The 12,617-nt window shown below is 37.7% G+C and overlaps 1 protein-coding gene across 1 annotated transcript; it reads right to left on the reverse strand.

Moving 5' to 3' along the window:
- Window positions 1-1,208: 1,208 nt before the first annotated feature.
- On the reverse strand, window positions 1,209-12,565 carry LOC142983500 (uncharacterized). Its single transcript, XM_076130425.1, has 8 exons — window positions 12,382-12,565; window positions 9,371-9,562; window positions 8,468-8,773; window positions 7,894-8,043; window positions 6,879-6,966; window positions 3,841-4,123; window positions 2,693-3,098; window positions 1,209-2,295 (listed from the first exon to the last, which is right to left on the reverse strand). Exons 1-8 carry the CDS (start codon window positions 12,478-12,480, stop codon window positions 2,062-2,064), a joined length of 1,758 nt encoding a protein of 585 aa, XP_075986540.1. The 5' UTR covers window positions 12,481-12,565; the 3' UTR covers window positions 1,209-2,061.
- Window positions 12,566-12,617: the final 52 nt, after the last annotated feature.

The raw sequence follows: 12,617 nt of genomic DNA on the forward strand, positions 1-12,617 counted from the left end.
TTTATTCACCCGCTAGTAGTGAATGAGTGACTTCGTCTGTGTATTGTACAATCTTATCCCGTTGATTCCATTCCGATCCCTAACAAATCTTGTTCCGACAGTTTTTAACAAATAAATAATAAAAATTCAATTTAGTCCAGTTATTAAAAAGTTATGCGTTATGTATAAATATTTTCATGATTCATTTTTTTTTTACATTTATTGATCTCTGTTGTCTTTATTGTCTATGGTAGGTAGATTCTTAAAAAAATGCGCGTCATTAATTCAAATACTTTTAACTACTAAAATTGATAATGTATAGGATGGAGTTGAAACGAAATAATTATTGAAAAGGTCTGGTTTCAAGAATAATTGGTATGTTATTTACGTAGTTATTGAAACTAAGGTCACCCATTTTTCAAAATGTCGATGTCAGCTCGTCTGCCTTTCACATACCCGTATTGTTATCTAACACAAACACCCTTTAATTAATCATACAAAATACGCATAAAGTAATGTTTGTTTTTAAATCATTTTATTTTAGTCTGGCAACTCTCGGATCTTTTCCAGGGGATTTTTATTAATTCATTGTTAGCGATAGCGATCTACGTCTCTTTAAATTATGTAGGTATATGTACTTATGTAATTCTATTACGGTAGTGTAAGGTTTGTTCACACAACGACTCGCCGCAATAACTGCTGCGTGTGGTGGGTTCGAATCTCACCCGGGACAAATCTTTATGTGATGAGCACGAGTATTTGTTCTGAGCCTGGATGTTAATGTACCTATATAAGTATGTATTTAGGAGTATATAAGTATGTTTATCCGTTATTTGGTTAGCATAGTACAAGCTCTGCTTAATTTGGAATCAAATAACCGGGTGTGATTTTATCAATGATTATTTATTATTTACTAGCTGACCCGCGCAACTTCGCTTGCGTCCAATAAGAGAGAATGGGTGCATTTTTTCCCCGTTTTTGTAACATTTTTTACTGGTACTCTGCTCCTTTTGGTCTTAGCGTGATGATATATAGCCTATGTCCTGTCTCGGGTATCAAAGTATCTACATACCAAATTACATGCAAATTGGTTCAGTAGTTTAGGCGTGATTGAGTAGCAGACAGACAGACAGACAACAGAGTTACTTTCGCATTTATAATATTAGTATGGAAGTATGGATAATCGAGGACAGTTGGTGCTGAAAATAAAACGATAATTTTGAGACAAATATTTATTGACTAACTTTTACAACATTAATTATGAACCTTTATTATTGTAAGATTTATGATATTAATATAAATACATGGTTGAAGTAGATAATTATAAACTTGAGTGTTTAGTAGGTATTAATAAACAGGTATTTTACAGACTTTTCAGAAAACATTCTTTGGCACAGATAAAATCGATTACAGTAGCACTTATGTGTATGTTACACAACTAGCGTGTGTCAACATTAATAGGTGCCTTTAGGGACGGTTCACATCTGACGGAAGATGCGTCGGGCGCAGCCTAAATAGTATGGGATTCGCAACGACGCATCATCCGTTGAGTGTGAAAGGTCAAGTGTCTTTCTATACATTTGTCTGTTCTGGCGTTACGCGACCGATAATACGCGACGCATGTTCCGTCAGATATGAACCTGCCTTTACACACACGCATATTCGCGCGCGCGCCATCTGTCAGACGGCGCGCTCTTCGCTCACGTTTTCTTCGCGGGCTTGACAGATGAGCGCGGCGCGCGCTCTTTCCTTTGTTGTTTCATGCGCGAAAGAGCGTGTCCGTAAAAGCCTTAAATGTCAAAATTAACTACACCCATAATTTTGTTCTTACGGTTACTTAGTATACTATCTAAATGATTTAATATTTAAGGAATAAATTTTTTGTATAGGTAGTTTTTTTAGGACTGGCCCGGCTGTAGTTTAGTACAATTTTATACCGTTGATTCTATTCCCGTGGATATTATATTCCTTTCGATCTCAAACAAACCTTACAAACACATAGAAAAAAGAATTATCCAATTTGGTTTAGTTATTCAAAAGTTATACGCGTACATATTTGAAATATATTTGTTCTATGTACGTTTACTTTTTTATAAGATCCTGCAAAAACTGCATACATTTTAACTGTGGATTCTTTTCTATTATGTCAGACATTTGCAGTACTGCTTCGAGCTGCGTACTGTTATATCCTGAATAATATTCCACGTTGTAATCTCTGTATCTCTTGTGGTTCAACGTCTTTACGTGCTGCAACATATCCTCCCATTTGTACGCCACGGTACCGCAGGTCAGGCAATCGTAATAATGTGGACCCAACTGTAAAAAAATATAAATTTGACGGCCTCCGTGGCGCAGTGGTTAATGTGGTTGTCACTACCATTGCGTCCGAAGGGCGTGGGTTCGATGGAATGGAACAATTATTTGTGTGATCCACAAATAGTTGTTCCGGGTCTGGTTGTCCCTACTTTGTATCCGCTGTTTGTATGTTTGTAAAAGTCCTCGCGGCACAATAGCAATTCCTAGTACGGGAGTTGTCTTTAAAAAGAAAAGAAAAACAAAAAACAAAGAAGACAACATTACCATAAATTACGTGAGAAAAAAAATATTAAATAATTAACTATAAATACGTATGTATTAAAATAATCTTCTACATACTGCATACCGATGACCCCGCACAGTTATTGAATCACCGAAAGTCGTAATGGCTACGTACCTCTCGAATATAATCATGCAATGGCGTCTCAATCATGTAGCATTTTTCCATCAGTTCTTTATGAGTTTCCGACTCAACATGTTTACGTACATCAGCCTCTTCTAAATGCACATGACAAGGGCGACATCGACTACGATCTATCAAGTCCCTGTAAATGCCTGTCAAAAACGACTGACTAACGAAACAAGTTCCATTGAGTACTAGAAACTTTTCCCTAGGAAGGTCGTTATAAACGTGAATTGTTTTTATAAACTGGACCAGTGGCACTTTGCTCTCCAATTTCATGTTTGGTTCGTTCCTGTATTGCTTTGGCAGTTTCCCACTGCCAGATATTTTGCTCTCCAATGTTTGTTTGGCCATTTCCACTTTTCTATCTAATATGTATATTACTTCTTCAAGGCGTTTCCTACAAATTAAATACAATTTCAAATTATTTTTGTTAAAGATAAACTATTATGTATTAGGTCGGGTAAAAAGTCTTTTCGCATTATAGCATGTATGATCTTGTAATAAAATCTCTTTGGCTTCAAGAATCACAAATGGGTACACGGTTCATTAGGTTTCTTCAGTGAGCTCGTGAGGTACCCAAATATCGAGTTTTTTTGTGTAGTGAAAAGATTTTATTACAAGTTCATACATACTATAATGCGAAAAGACTTTTTCCCCGACCTAATAATATATACAAAATATAAATTAAAAAATAACGGAAGAGAGTGCGCTATGCGTCGGAGACAGTCGAAGTACTCCTCCGCATCGTTGTCTACTGGGGACGTTCCCAGAATGCTGGCAGCATTGCCACGGATTGCACGATTCCACGCATTGGATGGCAATGCTCATTCTTTGTGCAATTAATTATTTTTATTCACAGAAAATATGGTGCAAAAGGCGGTTGATGAAGTAACATAGTATCACATTTTTTGGCATTAAGCTGACATGCAAATATTAAGCATAAATAAATGTAAAACTAAAATTAATACATTCTAATCATTTTTAAGTCATTTCTTTTGTTTATTCTTTTGGCTTTATGCCTAATTCCGCCAATAACAACTATGAAATATATGAAAAATATTTGAGCCGCAGTTTTCGACTGCTAAGCAAGCATGTTGAAACAAAAAAAGCATAGTCATAAGTAATTTTTATCACAGTACTTTTTTACACCGTCTCGTAATTTTTCTTTGAATTCGTTCAATTTGATTTGATGAGTCAATCCTTGTAAGTGCAGGTCGATATGTTTGCGTGTCGCAGGGACTGTATTATCGCACACGTGGCAGTAAGAAAGCCTGAAATCTTTCAGCACAGTCACATGTAATTGGTCGGCGTAGTGTTCTAGTTGTATCTGTCTTCGCTCGTCCCTCGGCAGTACAAACTTGTTCTCTGTTGTATTGAGTAATGCCGCGTCATTTAAATATACTTCCTGAGTGTCCCGTATATCTGAAAGTCAAAGTTTAAGTGTTAAAGCGCGAAACCCTCTTATTCATAAAAATATATGAAGTTATGAAAGGGTTTTAAAGTGTTTTGTTTCTTTCACTCCTTAGCGAAATGAAAGAGAGAAAACATACTTTAGTAGTTGTTTAAGTAAAATAGGTTTAAGTATAGTGTGTTTATGAATAAGAGGGATAGAATGTAAGGCTTGCTTCAAACATATTCGGTTCGGCAATATTTATCGAACAACTGAGACTTATTTATCATCAGCCGCGCGGATCGATCTCTGGAGTTAAGCTACGTTGCCGAGGTTCTGTGGATGAGTGACCATCTTATACTTAAAGGCACGTTAGACTGTGGGTCCCGGCTGTCATTTTCAAAGATCTTTAACAGTCGTTTACAGTAGTCAGAAACTTGAAAGCCTGACAACCAGTCTTACCGAAGGGTATCGTGTTATAACCCAGGTATGGTTATGGAGGTCAGATAGTCAGGCGCGAAGACGTTATATTATAATACTAGCTGACCCGCGCAACTTCGCTTGCGTCACATAAGAGAGAAAGGGTCGTAATTTCCACCGTTTTTGTAACATCTTTCATTGCTTCTCCGCTCCTAATGGCCGTAGCGTGATGTTATACAGGGTGTAACAGACGGTCTACCGAAAACGAAAAAAAAATGATTCTAGACACGATTCTGGTGCTTATGGCGCTGAAAATTTTCATCGCTTTTTTCTTGATTTTTCCGAATTTTTTATGCGTTTTTTTTTAATTTTTTTGGTATTATTTCGTTAATACTACACAATGCAACATGAATATGAAAAAAAATCCGCCATATTACTGTTTTTCACAAAAAACAGCAATGGATTAAAACAACGTATAAATTTGCTATCAGCTGTTCGGCCAACGACACCGCGCCGGCGGCGGCCGCGACTGTCGACGTCACGCCGCGTACCTACGCGCGCCACACAGATACGATTACACACACAGCCGTCAGCCTCACACTCACTAGTATGCAGCGTTACTGAGTATTTGTTCTATGTTAAAAATGAAAATGACATAATTATCCCGCTCTCCGATAAAAAATACATTCATAAAATTTAAAATGTGTGATATCTTATTATTACACGTACAAATACATACAGAACGACAAAAAATCCTATTGATATTCTTTAGCGCTATAAAAATCTCTAATAAACAATTTAACATGTATTGTCGCTTTGTTCCATTTGTTCTTGCAAAATTTTATTCGATATTTACACGCTCATTCATACTTCATACAAGCGCGGTGCGACTCGAAAAGTAGATGGCCGTACTGACGCGTGACGCCGCGACCGCGCGTGGATGTTACATAGATGGGATACGGCAAAATGGATGCTAAGCAATTCTCCGGGGATTACGAATTATGATAAGTTAGTTTCTCTGATAAGAATATTAATGGATATTGATTGTTATCATTGTTATGTACCTACATTTTTATGGTTTAATTAAATAAACGTTTCGTGTTTATTTTATTTACTTTAATCTGATTTTATGTTATAAATATCAAAGTATTTTAAACTTACATCAATAATGTTTGTAATGTTATTTGGTATTTGAATAAAAATACAATGCAACGAGTAACAACTGTGACAAGTAAAAATAGTAATGCCACATCAATATTTTATTGAATCTAATCTCTCGCTGGGATCCTAACTCGTCGCTCGTCACCAAATCGGCGGCGCGCGGGCGGACGGCGCGGAGGGAGCGGGTGGCGCGGGCGAGGGGCGGCGCGAGTGAGCGGAGGCGCCCGCGCCGGCGGCTCTCTTTGATTAATAGTTCGAGCAATTCGCTCGCGGAAGACGGAAGCTCTTCACCGGTGTCGTTCGTTATGTCCTATTCGTCGTGTCGTGTGTGAACTGTTGTTTATTATTACTTGTTATTGTTCCGGTTTTGAGTTGTTAGTGTTTTTATTGTTATTATTTTTGTTGTTATTGTTTTCGAAGTGCAGTTGTGTTCGTAAATAGGAAGAAATGTTGATGTGTTATGTATGGTGAACCACGTGGAAATGCTCGGCGTGATCTGCACCTGTACGTCCGGATCCAAAGGTACTCAAACTCTCGCCATACACCAAGTAATTGCGTGTTGATAGACATTGATAACAATTTGTTTTAGCACTTTCTTATTATTGGTTACATTTTGCTATTATTGTTTGATTTCACGTAAGCCAAGTAGGTACCTAACCTACCTACTTACAATTTTACTATGAGCTATTGTAACATACTTGTATGAGTTTATGGTACTTACGATACCATAAACGATACATAAGATTGTTGTATAATGATAGCGTTGCATACTAGTGAGCGCATAGACGTGGTGGTACGCGTACGTACCTACGACGCGTCGCGACATGTCGTCGCTCAGCGCGCCGCCGCCGCCAGAAATCTCGTAGGCATGCGCGGAGATACATCGCGTTGTTCACTATACATTGAACGCTCAAAAATGACTAACTCGGGAACCAATCATTTCCGAGAAATATCGTTGGAGTAAATTTCGCGCATACAGTGTCACAAACTTACCAGTAAAGTTTTCGGTAGGCTGTCATTTACACCCTGTATAGCCTATAACCTTCCTCGATAAATAGACTATATAACACTGAAATAATTTTTCAAATCGAACCCGTAGTTCCTGAGTTTAAACAATCAAACAAACAAACTCTTGAGCTTTATAATATTAGTATAGATTATGTGTACAAGTCGCGAGAGTTAACAATCGTATAATTAACTACTTACTTTGCGGCCTCATTAGTACATTATACTTAATGATAGAACGCAGAGATCTGTGGGGCTCTCTAGAATGCCTCAACAACTGATGACGGGTCTGGAAATTGAAAACAAAACATAATATATATAGGCCACATATTGTATAGTTTGTCATAGGGTATAGATTATTGATTAGTATTATATATTACTAGCTGACCCGCGCAACTTCGCTTGCGTCATTTAAGATAATCATAATTTTCCCCGTTTTTGTAACATTTTTCACTGTTACTCTGCTCCTATTGGTCGTAGCGTGATGATATACAGCCTATAGCCTTCCTCGATAAATGGGCTATCTAACACTGAACGAATTTTTCAAATCGGACCAGTAGTTCCCGAGATTAGCGCGTTCAAACAAACAAACAATCAAACGAACAAACAAACTCTTCAGCTTTATAATATTAGTATAGATATAGAAGTATAGATATTATTACTTTAATGGATAAAAGACAATTATTATAATGTAAACCTGTAAAAATAGTTGTAAGGATGAATAAATAAAAAAAAATCACGTCTCTTATACCCGAAGGTATACGCAGATATGTATGAAAATATATCCCCCTTTTCGATTTATAATCTTAGTATTCTTAGTCCCATGTAATAGGGGACGAGCTTATTGCCAGGCATGTTACCAAATTCGAAGCTACTGTTGAAAACTATTCTTATCTTTGTATAGAAAAAACCATTAGCATTTTCGCGTCGCGTAATGTATGACCTCTAATTTGACTGCCTCCATGGCGCAGTAGTTAAAATTGCCACGCCGCTGCCATTGCGTCGGGTCCGTTTCCCACACGGAACAATTATTTATGCTATCCACAAATGTTGTTTATAAGTTTGTTAAAGTCCCCGCGATACAAGAGCAAATATCAGTGCGAGATTTCCCTTTTCAAAAAATAAACCAAAAATAATTATGAGGTCTCGTGCTCAAATCCTGGATAGGGCCAAAAAGTCTTAAAAAATATACAAGAATTTTAAAAGTATTACATACTAAAATGGCCTGTATATCTTCATCATAAAATGGTTGTATTTTCAATTGATTTAATAATTTCTGGACATGATCATCGTGATGCAAATGCTCCAAGGTTATATCTTCAGACACCATGGTATTGCACGTAATGCAATGATAGTGGTCACGAATCTGAAAATACAATATACTTAGGAAGTAACTATTAGGTCGGGAAAAAGTCTTTTCGCATTATAGTATGTATGAACTTGTAATAAAATCTTTTCTCTACACAAAAAAGCTCGATATTTGGGTACCTCACGAGCTCACTGAAAGACACCTAATGAACCGTGTACTCATTTGTGATTCTTGAAGCCAAAGAGATTTTATTACAAGTTCATACATACTATAACGCGAAAAGACTTTTTCACGGACCTAATATAAAGGAGCACTGAGAGAAAATTTTCGGGAATTCCCCCCAAATAGGGTAAAAAGGGGGTATTAGCACAAGTTTATATATAAGCAATAAAAAATGTTGTGAAAACGGGAAAACGAAGTCCACGCGGACGACCGCTAGTAGATAAAGTTTAACAAAAAATTACATGATTAGCAAACTTACCTTCCTATAAATAGTGACTTCGGGCCCTAGAGTAATAGGCCATTTGTGTAGATTATCTATATGTATAGGAGACCGTCTGTGAAGCATTTCATCGAGGAAGTTAGCCGAGCACAGGAGACAATGGTTCTCTTTTATACCATGCCAGCCCCTGTCAGGAACCACTGAACGGTAGTCAGTTGGCAGAAGAATGTACCGCTGACGGTTATTCAAGTCCGTCAGATGGGCAGGATCGCGAGTATGCATTTCTACCTCCTTTTCTGTATTTAGTTTTACATTGCATAAGTCGCAGAAGAATCCTTCGCCTTCCTGTTAAATAACACCATTAAAAAAAAAAATAACGTACTACTTATAGATAGTTAGTCTTCTTCTTATCGTATGGTTAGTGGTTAACCTAGTGTCAAAGTTGTTCAAGCCGCCCGAAGACCTTTGACGTGGCTTAACAATGGTTATCTTAATGACAACATCCGGGACCGACTTTTTACGTGCCCTCCGATTGCACGAAGACGCCCAGTTCAAATATCACTATACGGTTACCCATCTATGGAATGACCGCGCCAAGGTTTGCTAACCCACAGATCCTTTACTGACTTTGGGCGCCTCAGCTTCAGATAGTTAGTGATAGTTATAGATAGATAGTTTATGGTCTAGATAAAAGACCTAAGCACAAGGTAACGCAAATCTTCGATACTCAATGATTTTAGTCTGGACTTTGGAAGTGACTACTGCTATATAAATCTAGTCGTAGGACGAAAGCAACTCCGCGACTGTACGAACCTCAACGAATTTTTGTGACAGTAGTCTCTTGAAGACTAAAATCGTAAAATATCGGTTTGCGTAGTGTTGTGTACAAACGGCTTTACACAAATACTTTTTACTAAGCAGAAGGAAGTGTGTAATACTTACCGGCTTTATAAAATGACATCTGTATCTACCGCTATAATATCCAGGGTTCAAGTCGGCTTGCCATATTTCTTTCCTTGTCTTCGTTAGGTCAAGCTGCTTCGACGACGCGTGAGTCGCGCAAGGGTTTAGGTCTGAGCCGCGGCATATACAAGACTTTATATATACCGGTGTTGACATATGCATCATTGGAAACTACAAAAAAATAACAATGTGATAGAAACACATTATAGCTAGCTACACATCTATACTAATATTATAAAGCTGAGGAGTTTGTTTGTTTGATTGTTTGTTTGAACGCTCTAATCTCAGGAACTACTGGTCCGATTTGAAAAATTCTTTCAGTGTTAGATAGCCCATTTATCGAGGAAGGCTATAGGCTATATAACATCACGCTACGGTCATTAGGAGCGGAGTAGCAACGAAAAATGTTACAAAAACGGGGAAAATTTTGACCCATTCTCTTAGGTGACGCAAGCGAAGTTGCGCGGGTCAGCTAGTATGTACATACATTCGGTTCGTGGCGGTAAAACTGAATAGATATATTATGTGTAGATCAGGGGCTCCCTACTTTTTCTTAGCCTGTTACCACTTTTATATTATTCTAGTTATCAGGGACCACTATGTAAGTATATTAGTCACTAGCTGACCCGCGCAACTTCGCTTGCGTCACATAAGAGAGAATGGGTCATAATTCTCCCCGTTTTTGTAACATTTTTTACCGGTACCCTACTCCTATTGGTCGCAGCGTGATGATATATAACCTATAGCCTTCCCCGATAAATGGGCTATCTAACACTGAAAGAATTTTTCAAATCGTACCCGTAGTTCCTAAGATTAGCGCGTTCAAACAAACAAACAAATAATCAAACAAACAAACTCTTCAGCTTTATAATCAGCTTTATAATATTAATATAGATTAAGTGTAATAAACATCCCGAAAAATTAAAAATTTTATCATCATTCGTGGACCATATTTAGACTGGTTGGAAACCACTGGTATAGATGAACCCGATCGGCACAAGCCGTAATGCAACAATTACTTCGAGACGGTTTTTTTGTTTTATAAATTATTGCAAAACCGAACGTGCTGAACTGAATATGTCATTGTGTGTAGCAAGCATCTGGGATGTCTCTATCTATGTACATATCTGTTTGATAATCATCATCATCATCATCATCATCATCTCAGCCGGGAATCGTCCACTGCTGGACAAAGGCCTCCCCCATCGAGCGCCAATAGGACCGGTCCTGGGCCGCCCTCATCCATCGGACGACGGCAACCCTTACCAGGTCGTCGGTCCATCTTGTGTTTGATAATAGAATAAAGATATTCGGGCATGCGATCCCGACGTACCCAAGCCGCTATCTCCCCCACACCACAATCCCCCCTATATCCCAGATTCATACGCCATTAACCCGCATTACCACTAAAATTTCCTCCGATAAAGTTATTATATACCTACACTAGCTGACCCGCGCATATTCGCTTGCCATTGAATTTCTTTTCTGAATTGAATTGAAATTCTTCCCCGTTTTGGTAACAATGAGTCACACCAGCACATCAAAATATGACTATTACACATACTGCATTTAATTTGTGTACTTATGCTGATAATAATAGTTTTTGTTTTATCAAAATCGGATCAAAATTACCGAAGTTACAGCGTTATAAAGTTTCACTGCTTTTTTAAATTTGCGTTGCTTCGCGCGCTATGCGCTGACGTCACGACGCAACAGACACGCTTGTTCGACTGCGGGTGATGCGGAGTTTTGATTTGAAAAGTGATTTGCATTTAATATTTAAAGAGTCTGAGTATGTGTTTGTGTTATAAATTTAATCATCGTGTTTTTTGTAAAATAATATATCCTCGATCTCGATCGCCACGCACACAATCATCAACTAGACCCAGGTAAAGAATGTTGAACTCGTATACTACTAATAATATTTATGTGTGTAGTTAACAATAAAATTGAAAGTTTGTTAGAACTGGCATTACAAATAATGATTGTAACGTACCTACCAAGTGTAAATTTGGAAAACATAGTTTTAAAATAATATTATAAAAAACAAAATTGTCACCCCTGCCTCTGACTTAAGTCAGGTTGATGGCTATCATATGAACGCATGAATCTACTCTGTAGGTAGGTAGTCTTATATGATAGGGTGTGTAATGAGAACTTTTAAACTAACATTTTAATTTTGATATTATTAGATTTAATAAACATGGGTTCTTTTTTCAAAACAAAAAACCAACGCCAACTCAACCGCCGCACTCGGCTCGCCGCCTCCTGTGAGGTCATTGAACTGCTTATTAAATAGTATCAACTGTTAGGTAGAAGTTCATTGCTAGGTATGTACGAACATGATATGGCATCTTGATCTTGAGGAAGTGTTCAAAAGGCAAAAAACTTATATTTAACATTTGCGCTTGACAGTATCAGAACCGGGCTTTAAGTTTTAGACTAGGTGTCTTTTGCAAAAATATAAAACAGTTTACATGGTACAGAAAAAAACAATTTTCGGGGTGTTTTTTCACTGGAGTTAGTACACATAGGAACAATACAATATTTTCTAACCATTTTGTTTGTCCACTATAAGCAAAACAAATTATTTAAAGCGAAACCGCGAGAGCGCAACGAGCCTATGTAGGTATCGGCAAGTACTAACGAAATAGCAGTGTCGTGAGATGACGTCACACGGCCGTGCGGCCGCTTCGCCGGAGTTTGGCGCGAAGGCCATACTTTGACGTTTAATATCTCGGTCATTTTTGAAGATACGAAAAAAATAAAAACAGATTTTTTATCCTTGAAGTACCTAGTTTTTAAATATGCTCATAACAAAAATCATTGGTGTGACTCATTTTCGGTCCTGTATGATAAAATGTATGTATGTATATGAATGAAACAAGGGAAGTTAGTAAGGATCGTACCGAGTGGCGTGCTTTGGTCTCTGCCTACGGCCATGGTAAAAAGGCGTAATATTATGTATGTATTAGTAAGTACCTACTTACCGATGGGTCCAGCGGTTTGTATCCTGCCCCTCGTATCTGTAATACCGATGAGAGCCTCCTCGGCCTTCTCCTACGTCTTTTACTTGTCTTTTCCGACATTTCTCTCAAATTCAAACCAATTCAAACAAATTAATTGTATTCAAGAAACTTAATGGCTACTGCGTGTGATTGTCCAAGAACTCGGTATTTCCCAAGCTATAGATATGTGTGAAACATATTGATTGATAACATTATTA

Source organism: Anticarsia gemmatalis, chromosome 24 (assembly GCF_050436995.1).
Source record: "Anticarsia gemmatalis isolate Benzon Research Colony breed Stoneville strain chromosome 24, ilAntGemm2 primary, whole genome shotgun sequence".
Classification (NCBI taxonomy): Eukaryota; Metazoa; Arthropoda; class Insecta; order Lepidoptera; family Erebidae; genus Anticarsia; species Anticarsia gemmatalis.